The sequence below is a fragment of the Lepidochelys olivacea genome, assembly GCF_965140295.1.
Source record: "Lepidochelys olivacea isolate rLepOli2 genome assembly, chromosome: 3".
In the NCBI taxonomy this organism is placed as follows: Eukaryota; Metazoa; Chordata; order Testudines; family Cheloniidae; genus Lepidochelys; species Lepidochelys olivacea.
The window spans coordinates 174124397-174140858 of NC_140413.1; the positions used below are offsets into that span (position 1 = coordinate 174124397).

The 16462-nt window shown below is 41.0% G+C and overlaps 1 protein-coding gene across 1 annotated transcript in view; it reads right to left on the bottom strand.

Annotated features, from left to right (window-relative positions):
- LRPPRC (leucine rich pentatricopeptide repeat containing) overlaps positions 1-16462 on the bottom strand; it is a 168059-nt gene that overhangs the window by 143212 nt on the left and 8385 nt on the right. Inside the window, exon 2 of the mRNA XM_084625253.1 lies at positions 3657-3862. Within this exon, the coding sequence (XP_084481379.1) occupies positions 3657-3862 (206 nt within the window). The remainder of the gene's footprint in view (positions 1-3656; positions 3863-16462) is intronic.

Here is a 16462-nt window from a genome sequence, read left to right on the forward strand (position 1 = left end):
ACTGCCCTGAATTCTTCCATCCATAAATCGACAAACATAACCACTTCATCTTCTCATTTTATGCTGCTGATGGAGAAAAAACTTTTGGACAAATATTTTTGAGACATGGTTGGAGATTACCACCAAGATACTTCAGAATGAGCTAACGTTATACTAACTTGAACAACCAATACATCCTGAGATAATTAACGCTTGGTTTTTCACCCTCAGCATCCATTTGTCCCAAGACAGAGTTATTACCTTGTTAACAAGGTTACTCAAGTATCATCTAAATATGAATATGGTGATTACTCTGTACATTGGTCTACAGTTTGGGAAAGAAGCCTGTGACAAGGTCTACCTCTAGAGTTCCTCCAACTCTAATACTCAGCCCCAGGGGTACCCGAGAAAAATAACCACAGCCTGTCTGGCTTTCTCAGGCCTCCCGCAGGTGGACCAGTGGGGAAGGTTGTAGCAGGACCCCTGCAAGAGAGGGATTAAGAGAGGGAAGGGGTAAAGTCCTGAGTGCACTGTACAAGCAAGCAAACTGCAAACTCTAGTTTTATAAGAAATCTTCAAGTCTCTTTGAAAAGTCTACCTACTTTGAAGCAGCATGTACCTGTACCCCTTTCCTAGTGTACCACCTTAATAGGGAGGCCTCATTACATCAGATGGACTACTCCTGTGACAGAAAGTAAGTGCTGCATTAGCACATCAGATACAGAAAATAAAATATAGGAGAGACAATAATTGCTGTTCGTGATGGGCTGGGGTTTTTGGTGTACATGGGTTATATTATGGTTTTGTTAAATACTGTCAAACAGAAGCTGGCCTCTCTCTACTCAACATTGTGAAGAATAACCAAATTCTTGAGCTAGTCATGCAACCCACAAAAATGCCATTAATGCTTTATAACGTAAATTAGTCACCATAAATTATGTACAGAAATTGTAAAAAAGGAAGTATAAAATAGAATAAAATAACTACAAGGTAAAACAATTAATCCCTTGCAGCATAAGAAGAAATCCCTTTTAGATGGATGGAGTCTAAACCAACACCTTGAAAAAAAAATTTTTTTTTTAAGTGTCCATGTGTCAAGAGTACAGATGTGGGGACCTGCATGAACTCTAGGGTACAGACGTGGGGACCTGCATGAAAACCCCTAAGCTTATTTTTTTTTTACCAGCTTAGGCTAAAACTTCCCCAAGGTACAAACTATTTTACCTTTTGTCCTTGGACTTTAGTGCTGCTACCACCAAGCGTCTAACTGATATATAACAGGGAAAGAGCCCTCTTGGAAATGTCTTTCCCCCCAAATCCTCCCCAAACCCTACACCCCCTTTGCTGGGGAAGGCTTGATAAAAATCCTCACCAATTTGCACAGGTGAACAAAGACCCAAACCCAAACCCTTGGATCTTAAGAACAATGAAAAAGCAATCAGGTTCTTAAAAGAAAAATTTTAGTTGAAGAAAAAAAGTAAAAGAATCACCTCTGTAAAATCAGGATGGTAAATACTTTACAGGGTAATCAGATTCAAAACAGAGAAAATCCCTCTAGGCAAAACCTTAAGTTACAAAATGACACAAAAACAGGAATATACATTCCATTCTGCACAACTTATTTTATCAGCCATTTAAACAAAACAGAATCTAACGCATATCTAGCTAGATTACTTACTAAGTTCTCAGACTCCATTTCTTTTCTGTTCCCGGCCAAAGCATCACACAGACAGAGAGAACCTTTGTTTCTCCAACCCCCCCCACACCTCCAGCTTTGAAAGTATCTTGTCTCCTCATTGGTCATTTTGGTGAGGTGCCAGCGAGGTTATCCTAGCTTCTTAACCCTTTACAGGTGAAAGGGTTTTTCCTCTGGCCAGGAGGGATTTAAAGGTGTTTACCCTTCCCTTTATATTTATGACACCATGTATACAAGATGCTACATCACTAATGACTGCAAACAATGTTTATGGGAAAGGATCACTAATGCAGGCAAGCTATTCACAGGTAGGAAGGGAGGACAGAGAATCAAGACAGGTGGAAAGGGAGAACGGCAAAGAGGTGATGAGAAAAAAGGAAAATGAGAATGAAAATCCAATATCAATAAAGGCAGAAATGTGAACTGGAAAGAGAAGACAAGATGACAAAGAAAGAGAAGGCAGGCATAAATCAAACACAGGAGAAGAAAGATAAAGCTCCAATGCAACCCACAGATGGAGTTGTCCTGCACTGGTGCAAACCTTGACCAGTTTCAAATCAGAGTCTACTCTTTTACAAAAGCTGGGGCAAACTGCATCAGTGCAATTCAAGTGTAAATGAGTGGCTGCAGCTACTTCATGCCAACTTTAAAGCTATTCCTTCTATCAAAGAAGGAGTATCTTTGATGTTGCAGGACGAATAATACAAGTTTAAAGATATTAGCAATGGGGAACTTATTTACACAGCCAAACTAAAACCCTCAGATTGTATCTGTAATTAATCTGCTCATTACTATAACTAATTAAAGATCAAAAAGGAATAACTTGTGCTTGAGACCGAGGACTTAAAACCCTTGACTGAAAAACAGTACTCTTCTAGTGGGAAAGATCTTTTTTGATAAGGCTGCCTCTGACCCTAACCTTGAATGAATAATAGGCTGGATCCTGTTCAAGAAAAGTCAAGAAGGATTCTGCATTCGCTTCGGTTGAGAGTAGGACTGGATCTTATAGAAAACCATGATAGTATCTGAGTTCTTGACAGAACTGAAATGGATGATTCCTAAACTGGCCTCAGCCACTTAATTACTGCAATAACATGAGTTTTCAAGGAGAGAGGGGACACCCAGAGAAAAGACAAAATTAAAGCTTAAAAAAAAATAAAAATAAAAATAAATGTTCTAAAAAGATAGCTAGAAAGTATTAATGAGAGAAGGAAAAGAACCGAGCCCCTAGGTACGTTAACAGTTATCTGCAAAACTATGTGTACTCGATGTCCTCAAAACATTCCTGTGGGAGCAATTCAACAGTGAAATCAGTTTAACTTTAAAATAACATAAACCCACTTTTGGGAAAGAAGGGTGAAGAAAACTTTTGAAACTTAACTTGTTTGGAGCATTCACTGCATAAATAATCTAGTTACAAGGGAATCTGGGATAATCTCAGGTTTTTTCCCTTTGTAGTTCACCTTCAGCAATAACCAGCATCTTAAAGATACAGTGTCATTCCTTATAGCCATAATTTTTATATGTGCTGTACGGAGAAAAAAGACACAATCCCTGTTCCAGTTTTATAACCAAGCTTAGATATGACACAGTGAACAATGATGTACAGCAAAGGGAAAGATAGCTTGTTGCTCTTATGTACGTAAAATAGTACAGGCAACTCATTCGGAGATAATAAAAGCACACTGAATATCTGCCTGAACTTGCACCAGATTTTTCTGCAACCCCCCTCTACCACAAAAGCGGAAGAATGAAGGTTTGTTGCTTTATCATGGTCACTGGTCTCTTACATACAAGTTAATACAGCTAAACTTCCACAATTGCCTGTAAGAATTTGAGCCGAGGTGTGAGGTAAGTTTAGTAACTCCTAAAAAACAAAAAAAAAACCCAACAAATCAGTTTCGTTTATGTTCTTTTGTTTTGACAAAATCTTTAAAATGAAATGTCAACTTATCATACAATGAATGAAAAGCAGGTTTACCTGTTCTGCACATGTCATGGAAGATTCTTTGTAGAAGAGTTCTAGTAATGCGGCCAGTTCTTCTGACAGAGCTATCCAGTTTATTTAAGGCCCAGTCAAAATGTTGTGCTTGCTTATTCTGAATACCTGAAACAGGTTCTTCTTGAACTTTCCCCTTCTGATGAGGTGCAATTGCAAAGAGCCTTGCATGGTAGATCAGTTGTGTGCTAAACAAAAACAAAAGCCATTTATGTCAGTTAATGAGCAAACACTTAAAAACCTCCTTCCACAAAATGTTAATTCCCCTTTACCAACATCCCCCACCCCCCCACACCAAAGGGAAAAAAAAGCCAAAACCTTTTACAGACGACATGCAATGCTGGTTTAAACCAGTGTAGGCAATTCAGACTACACACTGTATCATTTCAAGAGGTTTGGGGGGTGGGAAGTCAACTAAGAAATGCATAAAACTGTGTATATTTCTCATATGGTCAAATGTTTGCTTATTTGGGACGTCCAGCTAAACTGATTATAGCTTTGCCTAAAAATGGTTCAAAATGGTATTTTTGTAAAACAAAGTTCTGAAGCAAGGAATAAGATTTCCCCATGAATAGTTGTAGACATCTCTTCTGAAGAACAATAAATGAGGCAGCAAGCAACAATAACTTTTATAACCAATTTAAAGTACTAACAGAGAGAGCTGAACAATGTAAAGATTCGTAAACCTAGAAAATACCTTTTCATCTTATAAAATTACACTATTACATCACAGATAAATGGATATAAAAAAAACTTACATTGTAGCAACCATAAAAGATTTTTTTAAAATTTATTTCCACAGCACTAAGGTCTAGGGAAATACGACAATTATAAAAAATTCTTCATAAAATTTCTTAACTGTTAGAAATTCTTGTTCTGGAATCAGAATGGTCCACACAGTGTTAATCAGGAACAGCTATTGCGTTTTAAATTCACACCCTACCTTAATCCACACTAACTTTCAAGTGTAGATAAGCCCTAAATTATAGTTAGGGCCCTACCAATTTCACAGCCATGAAAAACATGTCTCGGACTGAAAAATCTGGTCTTTTATGTCCTTTACCCTATACTGCACAGATGTCACGGGGGAGACCAGCGTTCCTCAAATTGGGGGTCCTGACCCAAAAGGGAGTTGCAGGGCGGTCGCATGATTATTTTAGGGGACTCACGGTATTGCCACCTTTACTTCTGTGCTGCCTTCAGAACTGGGTGGCCGGAGAGCGGCGGCTGTTGGCTGGGCACCCAGCTCTGAAGGCAGCACTCCCACTAGCCGCAGTGCAGAAGTAAAGGATGGCATGGTATTGCCACCCTATTTCTGTGCTGCTGGTGGCGGCTCTGCCTTCAGAGCTGGGCTCCCAGCCAGCAGCCACTCTCCAGCTGCCCAGCTCTGGAGGCAGCACTGCTGTCAGCAGAAACACAGGAGTAAGGGTAGCAGTACCGCCCCCCCGCCCAAAATAATCTTGCGACCCCCACCACCACCACACACACACAAACTCCTTTTTGGATCAGGACCCCTACAATTACAACACCATGAAATTTCAGATTTAAATAGCTGAAATCATGAAGTTTACTATTTTTAAACTCCTATGACCATGAAGTTGACCAAAATGGACTATGAATTTGGTAGGGCCCTAATTATACTGATGTGGTCAACAGTCAATATACAGACAAAAGTATGCACTGAACTGTAACTGGGCAGGTCCTCATTGTGTGCATATGTTTTCTGAAGTGTGTGCTAAAGTCATTCTTTCAGCTACACAGATTGGCCCAAATCTGTCTCCTCTAGATCCCCTGCACAGAGGAAAAAACAGACTCTGCATACTGAGAGAAGAGGGGCTCAGTGGCATCTACAACTCTGGCCCCTCCCTCTAAACTCTGCAAAAAGCACTCTTGGGTCCAGAGTGATAACTGGGCAGGCCAGGCGCCCCAGGAACTTTAGGTGAAAGAGGCAACACAGACAGAGGTGCAATATCTTTTCTGATGTACCCCTCCACAAAGGGGTCTTTGTGGCAACCTGAAAGAGACTTTGGAAGGCCAGCTTGACTGTAAACAACATTTGAGGAGCAGGGGACAGTGCAGTTCCACCAGGTTTGTGGACAAGCCATGTGTCATTTTCCAGGAAAATTCCACCCAACAAAACAGACAGTGCGAGGAATCTCTTTGAGGAACCCCTCTTGAGCACCCACCAGCAGATTTTTTCACAGGCAGAATGGTTTAACACCATAAATTGGAGTGGAGGCAGGGGGGAGGAAAGACAGTCAAGAAAGCGTTTACTTTCAAATCCACACAGAAAAATTTTTTTTTAAATTCAGCAACGTTTGGGAGCTTAAAATTGTCCTCCTACCACCAGACTGCACAGTTTTATATAGCTGATGTGGCCACAAAGCAACTAGTGCTATATCAATTCACACCATCTTAGTAATGACATTTGCATACAGTCAAAAATATCTCAAATCAATTCTTTTGAGCTAAAAGGAGAAAAGGTCTTATCCATTTGTGACCATATACAGATTTCACTGATTTAAAACTAAAGTCAGTCAAGTTTGGGAGAAATAAGATTGCAAAATATTTTCAGAGTTAGACAAGAGGAACAACAGTATAATAAAGCTGCTTGTTGTTGTTGTTATCTCAACCATTAAAATGATTAATCATCCTAGAAGCAGAGTTTTCTGCCCAGGCAACTTATTTATCAGTGACCTAATTGCCGGACAACAATTATAAGCCATTACATTTTTATTCTCACCCTGAGCTCTTTTCATATCTACCTGAACAAAAGGGCACAAACAACCAAGGAAAATGGTATGCAGTAGAAGCTCAGAATGCTACCTGAAAGTTTGACACACTACTTCAAGTCAAGGTTGATATAATGAGTGACCATACTCTTCACAAGTAAGCAGCAGCATACGAGTATACTATCATCCTAATGCACAAGGATTTATGCTTGCAACTTCCATTACCATTAATGGGAGATGCACAAGTAAGGCTTTGTCCACACTACCCACCTTTTAGTGACACAGCTGTGCCTATGCTACATTAACTCCTATGCCAGACAGCTCATCCATGGCTGCAAATATTTTGTATCCTCATTTCATATCTACAGTTTATATGAGTGGTCCCCAAACTTTTCATGGTCACACCCCCTCTCCCTGAAGTTGGGGTTAGGAGCCGGGGGGAGGGGAGGGAATGTGGACAGGGACAAGGCAAGCGCAGCTGGGGCCAGGCATGGGACCGGGAGTCAGGGAAATGGCTGGTGGTGGGGCTGGAAGTAGAGCAGAGCTGGGTGGCGCTCCCTTCCTCCTCCCCCCCATAGCAGCTGGCCCATGCCCCCCAAACGGGGGTGCACCCCAGAGTTTGGGGACCTCTGGTTTATACACTGCCTTTGCAAACAATCCTATCAAGGATCCTTGCCTTTAAACAGCAGCTAGCACTTTAAAGCTTTTCTATAGCATCATCAAGGAAGATTCAATTTGACACATCTGCAGTAGAGTTTTGCCTATGACGAACTGTCAAATTTAGAACTCAGACCTGCCATAAAATAAAGAATATAATTTATTACTGAACTATCCTTGCTCAAAATATAGCCTGATGGTCCACTTTTTAAATAAGGGAAAAACCAAGACTCGGCACAAGTCTGACCTACTATAAAGCAGAATACATTGCTTCTGCAGTCAGGAAGAAAGCAATTAGTACATTTGGCTGACAGACACAGGCTTATAAATGTTGCAAAAATCAAAGTATTTATTGACAGCCATGTTCAGGCATTAACTCGTCAATTTGAAAACTGCACAGATTTGAACATTTTAGTCAGCAGAGGATAAAACCCATTACTCCTGTGGGAATTCTGCATCACTGCGTGTGTGCCGAATTCATGGTCCCCGCAGATTTCTTCACTCACCTGCAGAAAAATGACTTCTGATGGGGAAGCAAAGGGAAGCCACAAGAGCAGTCATGTGCCCACTCCCTGGCAGTGCAGACTGGTCGGTTTGGGCACCCAGAGCAGCTGGTAGAGATGTAAATCACCGCCTGGGGAAAGGAGGGGAATGGGTATCCATGTATGTGAGAGAGAGAGAGAGAGACTCTGTCCCTCTCGCTGGCTATCGCGGCATGCTCAGCATGGAGGGGCAGGGCTTTGGGGTATTTCTGAAGAGATAGGTGTGAGGCAGGCTCTGTTTCCCCAGGCAGAGGAGAATATAGCAGTCTGCCGGCTTAGTGAATTCCCCCAGGAGGATAACACAGGTATAAAATTTTAAGGCTCCTTTACATTGCCAGAGTGGTATAAATGAGACTTATTGTAAAGGACAGCATGGCCTTGTAAATTCTTATGGTGCTTTAGTGATTAGAACTGGTCTAAATTTTTGGACTGCAAAAATGTCCTTTCAAAATGTACTCCATGAACTGTTTGCTACTGACCTTTTTGAAGATGGTCAGTAGCCAGTATAAATTGTGAGTTTGAGTCCACAGCCCTCACTTGCTCTTCAGTTGCTTATGATGTAACACTGAGCATATGGCTGCATATATTTGTTGACTAAAAATTAGACGTAAGGGTCAATACAAGCTACATTACTATTACCCAGAAGGAGTTTGGAGATTTCCTCCAATGCTCCTCACTCCCATTTGCCATCCATTGTATTGTAGTTTAAATAAATTACCAAAATAACAGAAACTAGCTGGATTAGATTGCATTATTTTGACAAAAAAAAATGCAGAATTTTTAATATTTTTGTGCAGAACTTTTAATTTTTTGGCACAGAATTCCCCAGGAGTAACCCATTCACCTCAAATAAAGGATTCTTACATATCCATTTACCTCACTGAAATTACTATACCTGATTTTTTTAAAATAATTCCATTTGACATCATAGAAAGAGGAACTGTTATACAGGAACCAGAGTGTGTCAAATGTTATCTCAGATAAAAAATAAAATTAAAACTCTCTCGGTTATAAACAACTCACTACACAGGAAAGCTTAGTTTGATCTTTTTGCAAGTTAATATTTAGCACAGCGATTACAAATTCTTAGTAAACCTTCCTTCTAGAGCTGTCAATCCCAGTTAACTCAAGCAATTAACTCAAAACAAATTAAGTTGATTAAAAAATTAATCGCGATTAATCACAGTTGTAATCACACTTAGTAAAAATACTAAAATTGTAAGTATTTTTAGATTTTTCTACATTTTCAAAATATATTGATTTCAATTACAATACAGAATACAAAGTATTCAGCACTCACTTTATATTATTTTGATAAATATTTGCACTGTAAAAAATAGTATTTTTCAAGTACTGTATTGCAACCTCATTATTGTGAAAGTGCAACTTACAAATTTAGATTTGTTTTTGTTACATAACTGCATTCAAAAACAAAACAATGTAAAACTTTAGAACCTACAGATCCACTCAATCCTACTTCTTGTTCAGCCAATTGCTAAGGATTCGTCTACAGTACGAAATTATTTCGAAATTATTCTATTCGAATTTTCAGAAGCTATTTTATACTTTCGGCCTTCTGTGTCCCCACTAAAGCATGTGAATTCAGCGGATTGCATCCACAGTATCAAGGATAGCATCGAATATCGGAGTGGTGTACTGTGGGTAGCTATCCCACAGTTCCCACAGTCCCTGCCACCCATTGGAATTCTGGGTTAAGTTCCCAGTGCATGATGGGGCAAAAACATTCTCGCGGGTGTTTCTGGTTGTGTGTCGTCAGAAAGCTACGGCAGACAATCATTTCGCGCCTTTTTGGCATGCAAACGCCATACTGCTTTCAGCAGACGGTGCACCACTACTCTCCTGCTACTATGAATCCACCTCTCATTTCCTCTCATCTCTACTATCTACTCTCTCTTCCTCATCAAATGCTTCCGCCGCCAACTCTGCTTTCCTGCTATTGCCACACTTGCGAGCTTCTCCATGTTGTCTGTCCTGGGCTCCCACCTCTGTGAAAGCCACAGAAGACAACCATTTTCAGCCTTCGTTCAGCTACCGTGAACCGAACAGCACAGCTTCCACTGCCATTCTGCTCTCCTACGTTTCGCGCCCTTTTTCCAGGATTACCCGTGCAGGCGCCATAGTCATGGAGCCCGATCAGATCTCCGCTGCAGTTTTGACCATTGTAAATACCTCGCGCATTATCCAGCAGTATGTGCAGTACCTGCAAAACCGGGCGAGGAAGCAGGAAACAAGTACAGACTGGTGGGACTGCACAGTGTTGTGGGTATGGGATGATTCCCAGTGGCTGAGAAACTTTCATATGAGTAGGACCACTTTCATGGAACTTTGTGACTTGCTGTCCCCTGCCCTGAAGCGCAAAGACACCAAAATGAGAGCAGCCCTCACAGTTGAGAAGCTTCCATAGCCCTGTGAAAGCTTGCAACGCCCAACAGCTACCGGTCAGTCGGGAATCAGTTTGGAGTGGGGAAACGTACTGTGGGGACTGCTGTGCTGCAATTAGCCAATGCAATCATACACAGGCACCCTGGACAGGAGTAAGGAGCAGTTCAACTATAGGCTGAGCAAGTGCAGAATGGTGGTAGAATCTGCATTTGGATGTTTGAAAGCGAGTTGGCGCAGTTTACTGACTCTGTTAGATCTCAGCAGAACCAATATTCCAATTGTAATTGCTGCTTGTTGTGCTCCACAATATCTTTGAGAGTAAGGGGGAAGACATTTACGGCGGGGTGGGAGGTTGAGGCAATTCACCTGTTGGCCAGTTTCACACAGCCAGACAACAGGGCGATTAGAAGAGCACAGCAGGGCGCGCTGGACATCCGAGAAGCTTTGAAAGCCAGTTTCATGACTGGCCAGGGTACAATGTGAGAGTTGTGTTTGTTTCTCTTAAAGTTACCCCCTATATATATATATATATATATATAAGGAAATAAAGTCACAATTGTTTAAAAACCATTCTTTATTATTTGTTGCACAAAACACAGAGAAATCAGAAGCTAGACGGGGGAGGGGCAGTATTGGGTTGGGGGGGGTGGAGGAGGAGGGGAGGACAAGTCCAGAAACCGAATCAAAATTTAGGATATGCCAAATTGTTATTGCCATATTGCTTCTTGTGCAATCCTCTCGGGATGACTGTGTGGGTCCCCGTAGCCTCTCCGCCCGTGTTCTTGGGCATCTGGGGGAGGAGGTTATGGAATTTGGAGAGGAGGGAGGGTGGTTATTCAGGGGCTGCAGCAGCAGTCTGTGGTCTTGCTGCCTTTCCTGCATTAGATCCACCATACAGCGGAGCATGTCAGTTTGCTCCCCCATGAGTTTGACCATAGCATCCTGCCTGCTCTCATCGCGCACGTCCCTCCTCTCTTTGTATTCACGAAACGCTTTACGCGACTCCGCAATTGTTTGCCTCCATGCATTCAACTGGGCCCTATCAGTGCGGGAGGACTGCATGAGCTCAGCAAACATGTCGTCCCGAGTTCCTTTTTTTCCGCCTTCTAATCTGGACCAGCCTCTGGGATGGAGTAGATAGGGGCCACGTTGAAACATTTGCACCTGCTGCAGGAGGAGAAAAAGGGAGGGTAGTATTTTAAAAGATACGTTTTAGAGAACAAAGGGGACACTGTTTCTCAGTAAACAGGCAATTCATAGTACACAGCACATATTCTTTCTCTACACGGTCTCATTTTGCCTCTTATACTGAAGTGCCTGCCACTTTGATATAAGTAAGCCAACACATGCGGCCAGGCAACAGAATTCAGCTTGCAGTCAGCGGCCATGCAACAGAATTCAGCTTGCAGGCAGCCTGCGGGCTCTCTGGGATGATTGCTTCACACAACACCCCGCCCACCCCCCCCCCACACACACACACACACCCAGCGTGGCTCCGATGAGGCTCTGAGCAGGGATGAGCCCTTTAAACTAAAAGCAAACAGCCCAGTGTGGCTGGGTTTCCCCCCCAACCCCCACCGTGTGACTCCGAACAAGCTCACTCACCAGAAGGGCCTTCTCCAGGGTCATGGTCTGGGAGCATGCTTTGGGAGTGGGGGGAGGCTATTGGCTCCAGAGTTAAGAACAGTTCCTGGCTAGGGGGGGAAACAGATTCCCCACTTGCCACCTGTGCATTGTCCTTCTCCTCCTCCAAAAACTCATCCTCCGTGCTACTCCCCCCTTGCAGGTGTCCATGGACAGCGGTGGGGTAGTGGTGTCATCACCCCCCATTATCGTATGCAACTCATGGTAGAAGTGGCATGTATGGGGCTGTGACTCAGAGCGCCCATTCGCCTCCCTGGCTTTTTGGCATGCTTGCCTGAGCATTTCTTTCTTTGGAACGTAGTTCTGCCATAACAGATTTGTCTCCAACATGCAATGAGATCCAGTACATCCATTTGTACCATGCTGGAGCTCGTCTGCGAATCCGGGATTGCGTGGTCGCCTGTGATGGTGGACTGTGTTGATGGTCACCTGTGCTGATGGTGACCAAACCGGAAATTCAAAAGTTCCCGGGGCTTTTACTGCCTACCTGGCTAGTGCATCGGATTTCAGAGCGTTGTCCAGAGCAGTCACAAGGGAGCACTCTGGGGTAGCTCCCGGAGGCCAATATCATCAAATTGCATCCACAGTACCTGTAACCCGGAACTGCAATCTCGATTTTAGCGCTACTCCACTTGCCGAGGTGGAGTACAGAAATCAGAGTAAAGAGCCCTTTATATCGAAAAAACTGGTTTGGTCATGTGGATGGAATCAGTTTTATTTCGAAGTAACCCAGCTAATTACGAAATAACGGTGTACTATAGACCAGGCCTAAGACAAACAAGTTTCTTTACATTTATGGAAGATAATGCTGCCCGCTTCTTATTTACTTTGTCACCTGAAAGTGGGAACAGGCGCTTGTATGGCACTGTTGTAACTGGCATTGCAAGGTATTTACATGCCAGATATGCCAAACATTCATATGCCCCTTCATGCTTCAGCCACTGTTCCAGATGACGTGCATCCAGGCTGATGACGCTCATTAAAAAAGTCTTGATTAAATTTGTGATTTGGGAGAATTGTAGGTCTACAGCTCTGTGGTTTTAAACCGCATTCATCTTATATTTCATGTTATAGCAGTCTCGGATGATGACCCAGCACATGCTGTTCAATTTAAGAACACTTTCACCGCAGATTTGACAAAACCTAAAGGAAGTACCAATGTGAGATTTCAAAAGACAACTACAGCACTTGACCCAAGGTTTAAGAATCTGAAGTGCCTTCCAAAATCTGAAAGGGATGAGGTGTGGAATATGCTGTTAGAAGTCTTAAAAGAGTAATGCTCCGATGCACAAACTACAAAACCTAAACCACCAAAGAAGAAAATCAACCTTCTGTTGGTGGCATCTGACTCAGATGAAGAAAATGAATGTGCGTCAGTCTGCACTGCTTTGGATTGTTATCGAACAAAACCCGTCATCACCATGGAAGCATGTCTTCTGGAATAGTGGTCGAAGCATGCAGGAGCATATGAATGTTTAGCATAGCTGACATGTAAAATACCTTGTAACTCCGTCTACAACAGTGCAATGCGAACAATAAAGAGATTGTACAACAGTACTTGCATGAGGTGAATTGAAATGCTATTTCTTTTATCTTTCTTACAGTGCAAATATTTGTAATCAAATAGAATAGAAAATGAGCACTGTACACTTTGTATTGTGTTGTAACTAAAATCAATATATTTTAAAATGTAGAAAACATCCAAAAATATTTATAATAAATCATATTCTATTATTTACAGTGTGATTAAAAATCTGCAATTAATCATGATTTTTTTAAATCTCGTGATTAACTGCGATTAATTTTTTTTATTCGCTTGACAGCCCTACTTCCTTCACACCCATCTAGTTTTCATTATAAGTCTCAATACATAATGCCAATAAGAAAGGTCGGAATTTCACATTATCACATCTCTAATTGGGACATTAGTGGTTCAGTCAGAATGAAGATAAGCTTTTTCCACACACTACAGAGATGTGCCCCTGTGTAAGGGTTACTATTTCACTGAGATAAGGCAGGATACTACTTGCAAAGAGAAAAATTTTATATTCTTTATTATGGATTGTGATGCTTTAAATTTCAGGCAGAATATCTGAAAGCTACTACAAGTTCTGTCCAGTTATCCCCAAAGTGACAAAAGGACATCATTATCTCTTTAAAAGAACAAAGTCTCTGATAAGAAGACATGAAAATAAAAAATGCACATGAAGAATAGTAGGACAGTTTAGTACAGGCTATACATTGTTTGAAATTAAGTTTCTCCAGTAGTATCAAAACAATCACACTAGATGCAGAGAAGGCATTCAATGCTAGCTAGCAAACTACTTTTATCCTTTGGTTTAATTCAATGTTAGTGTTCCACCTATTACGATTAGTGTCCATTCCTGGGACAGAGCCAAAACTGGTGTGAACTGGTAGTAACTAAGCTAATAGTTTGACTAGATACATGATATTTATCAGTACATTCTATGGTCTTCTGGATTTTTCATCATTTGTGCATACACTTATGCTGGCCTCCAAAACCAGAATTGGCCAATTTTCCCCATTCAAGGAAATAATAGAAGATTTTGAAGAATTTGAAGCACTAAGCTCCTGAAAAAGATATACAGAACTTCTTTTGAAAGCCACCCAGACCTAGAGATTTGTCACTTGAAAGGGTTTCTTAGTGTTTTGAACGTTCACGTTATCTGACTTACAACCATATTTGTTTTCTTCAGTAATGTGCGATTTTTAAGTTCTCCAAAAAAAGTATATATTTGCACTCTAAAAGGAGTTGCTGAGGGTTATGTTTTTTTGTAGACCTAAGATGCTTATCTTGATTCACCAGTTTATTTACTTTATTCTATAACAATTGAAGGGGAAAAGTGGGATGGGGTATTTTTGAAAGCATATGGCTAATTTTATTTCAAATACTTAAACCACTGTCAGGTGTGTGAGAGGGACATGTTTGTCCTAGATTTGATAATGCTGACAAGTTACACTTTTAACTTTCAGCTTGAACTTTTCAGATGCACCATTACTGATTTTTTCCTGTAAGTCTCAAAACTGCTCTACAGCATAAAATAGGTGCATTAGTCTACACACCTTCAATTAAAAAGGTTAGTTTTAGTTTAGTTTAGTTAGTTTTGCTCCAATGGCATGAATTATGACAATGGTACTAAATGCTTTTGCCAAAGTCTTTTCCCACCATTCTGACCCTAGCACCACCACTCCTTCCTTCAATAGTTCTGTCTCTTAATATAAAAATACAAGATTCTCATTCTCATCTACAAGACCCTCTGCAGTCCTGCTACCATCAAAATGTTTGCTCTCTTTTTCTCTTTCCCTAGTCCCCTTTCCTTCACTGCTCCCTTGGATTCTCTTTCCTTCACTGCTCCCTTGGATTCTCTTTCCTTCACTTTCGTGCTGTCACATATGCTTGGAACAGCTTTGATAACCTACACTGCCAGGATCCTACTATTCTCCTCCATATTTCTGCTAAAATGCGCAACTCTTCTGCCTTTCATCATCAATAAACCGCACATCCTCCTCCCTGAATGTTGGCCTAGCCTTGTTTTATGTTTGCCTCACATAAAACATAAGCACTTCCATACAAGTAGTATGCGTCATTGAGGTTTATAAAGCTCTTCGGAAATTAATGGCACTTTTTATTAAAAATAAAATACTAAAGCGAATGGAATTAGCATCCATTCCTGAATTAAGAGTTGTATTCATTCTGTCAACCTAAAGAGACATTTTTAATTAACTACAGAAAAACAAATGTTGTACCCCTTGACATTACTGTAATTACTAGTGTTTAGCCAAATGGTTCACAAATACAATTATATTTAAAGTGCTGAGTATGTACTTCAATTAGATCAAAAATTCTCCTGAACTGCATTATAATTGGCAATCATGTCAATATGAAATCCAGTAAATAGTTACTGTTGGCATTCACTTACAACCATAGATACACAATTTATACATACAGCTTAAAAACAGAAGTACAAGAAAATACCAGTAAAGAAAACGGAAATTATTCACTTATATTATAGTTGCATCTAAAGACTATATTCAGGATTGAAACCTCATTGTGGGCATTGTACAAACAAAAAATGGCCCGTCACAGCACAATTAACAAAGTAAAACGGAAACAAAATGTAAAACAAGGTCACAGTGTTTTGCCAATATTGGCTTTTGCTATATATTGGCTGGAGAAAAAGGAATCACAGTATATTTGCTATATACTGAATGTGAAATGGTTTCCTTGTACTTGCTTAGTGCGCATCCTGGGATTAATCCACTCTCCAGTCATTTCTCATGGAAAAAGAGCACTAAATCGAACACAAGTTTTGCATGCGAAAGGAGAGCAAGATCAGGCTTCCAATATTGTGTGTACACTTGATCCAAGTCTCCAGACATTCAAATAACCTTGGAATGAAAGCTGGACTACAGGCACTTTTCGTAACAATTTCATACAAGTAGTGGAGTGAGCTGCTTGGATCATTTTGATGTCAGCTTAAAGACATAAAAAAACAGCACCAGGAAAATTGATTCCTTTATCAATGGTTAATGCCTCCTCTGAATGCCAACGCTCAAACAAGCACTGATTAGGCCCTTCTTCAAGAACACCCCACCAACCACCACCTTGAACGTAGACTGCATTAGTATCTTTCCGTTGTCAGGAGATTAACAGTGAAGCCATCAAGTATGGATACTGATTTTATTATATGTATCAGCAGTTTGACAGTGGATCATGAGGCATTGCTTACACTCTAACAGGTTCTGGCAGGAATGAATGAAGTTGTTTCAGTTGCACTGTTCCTTCCTT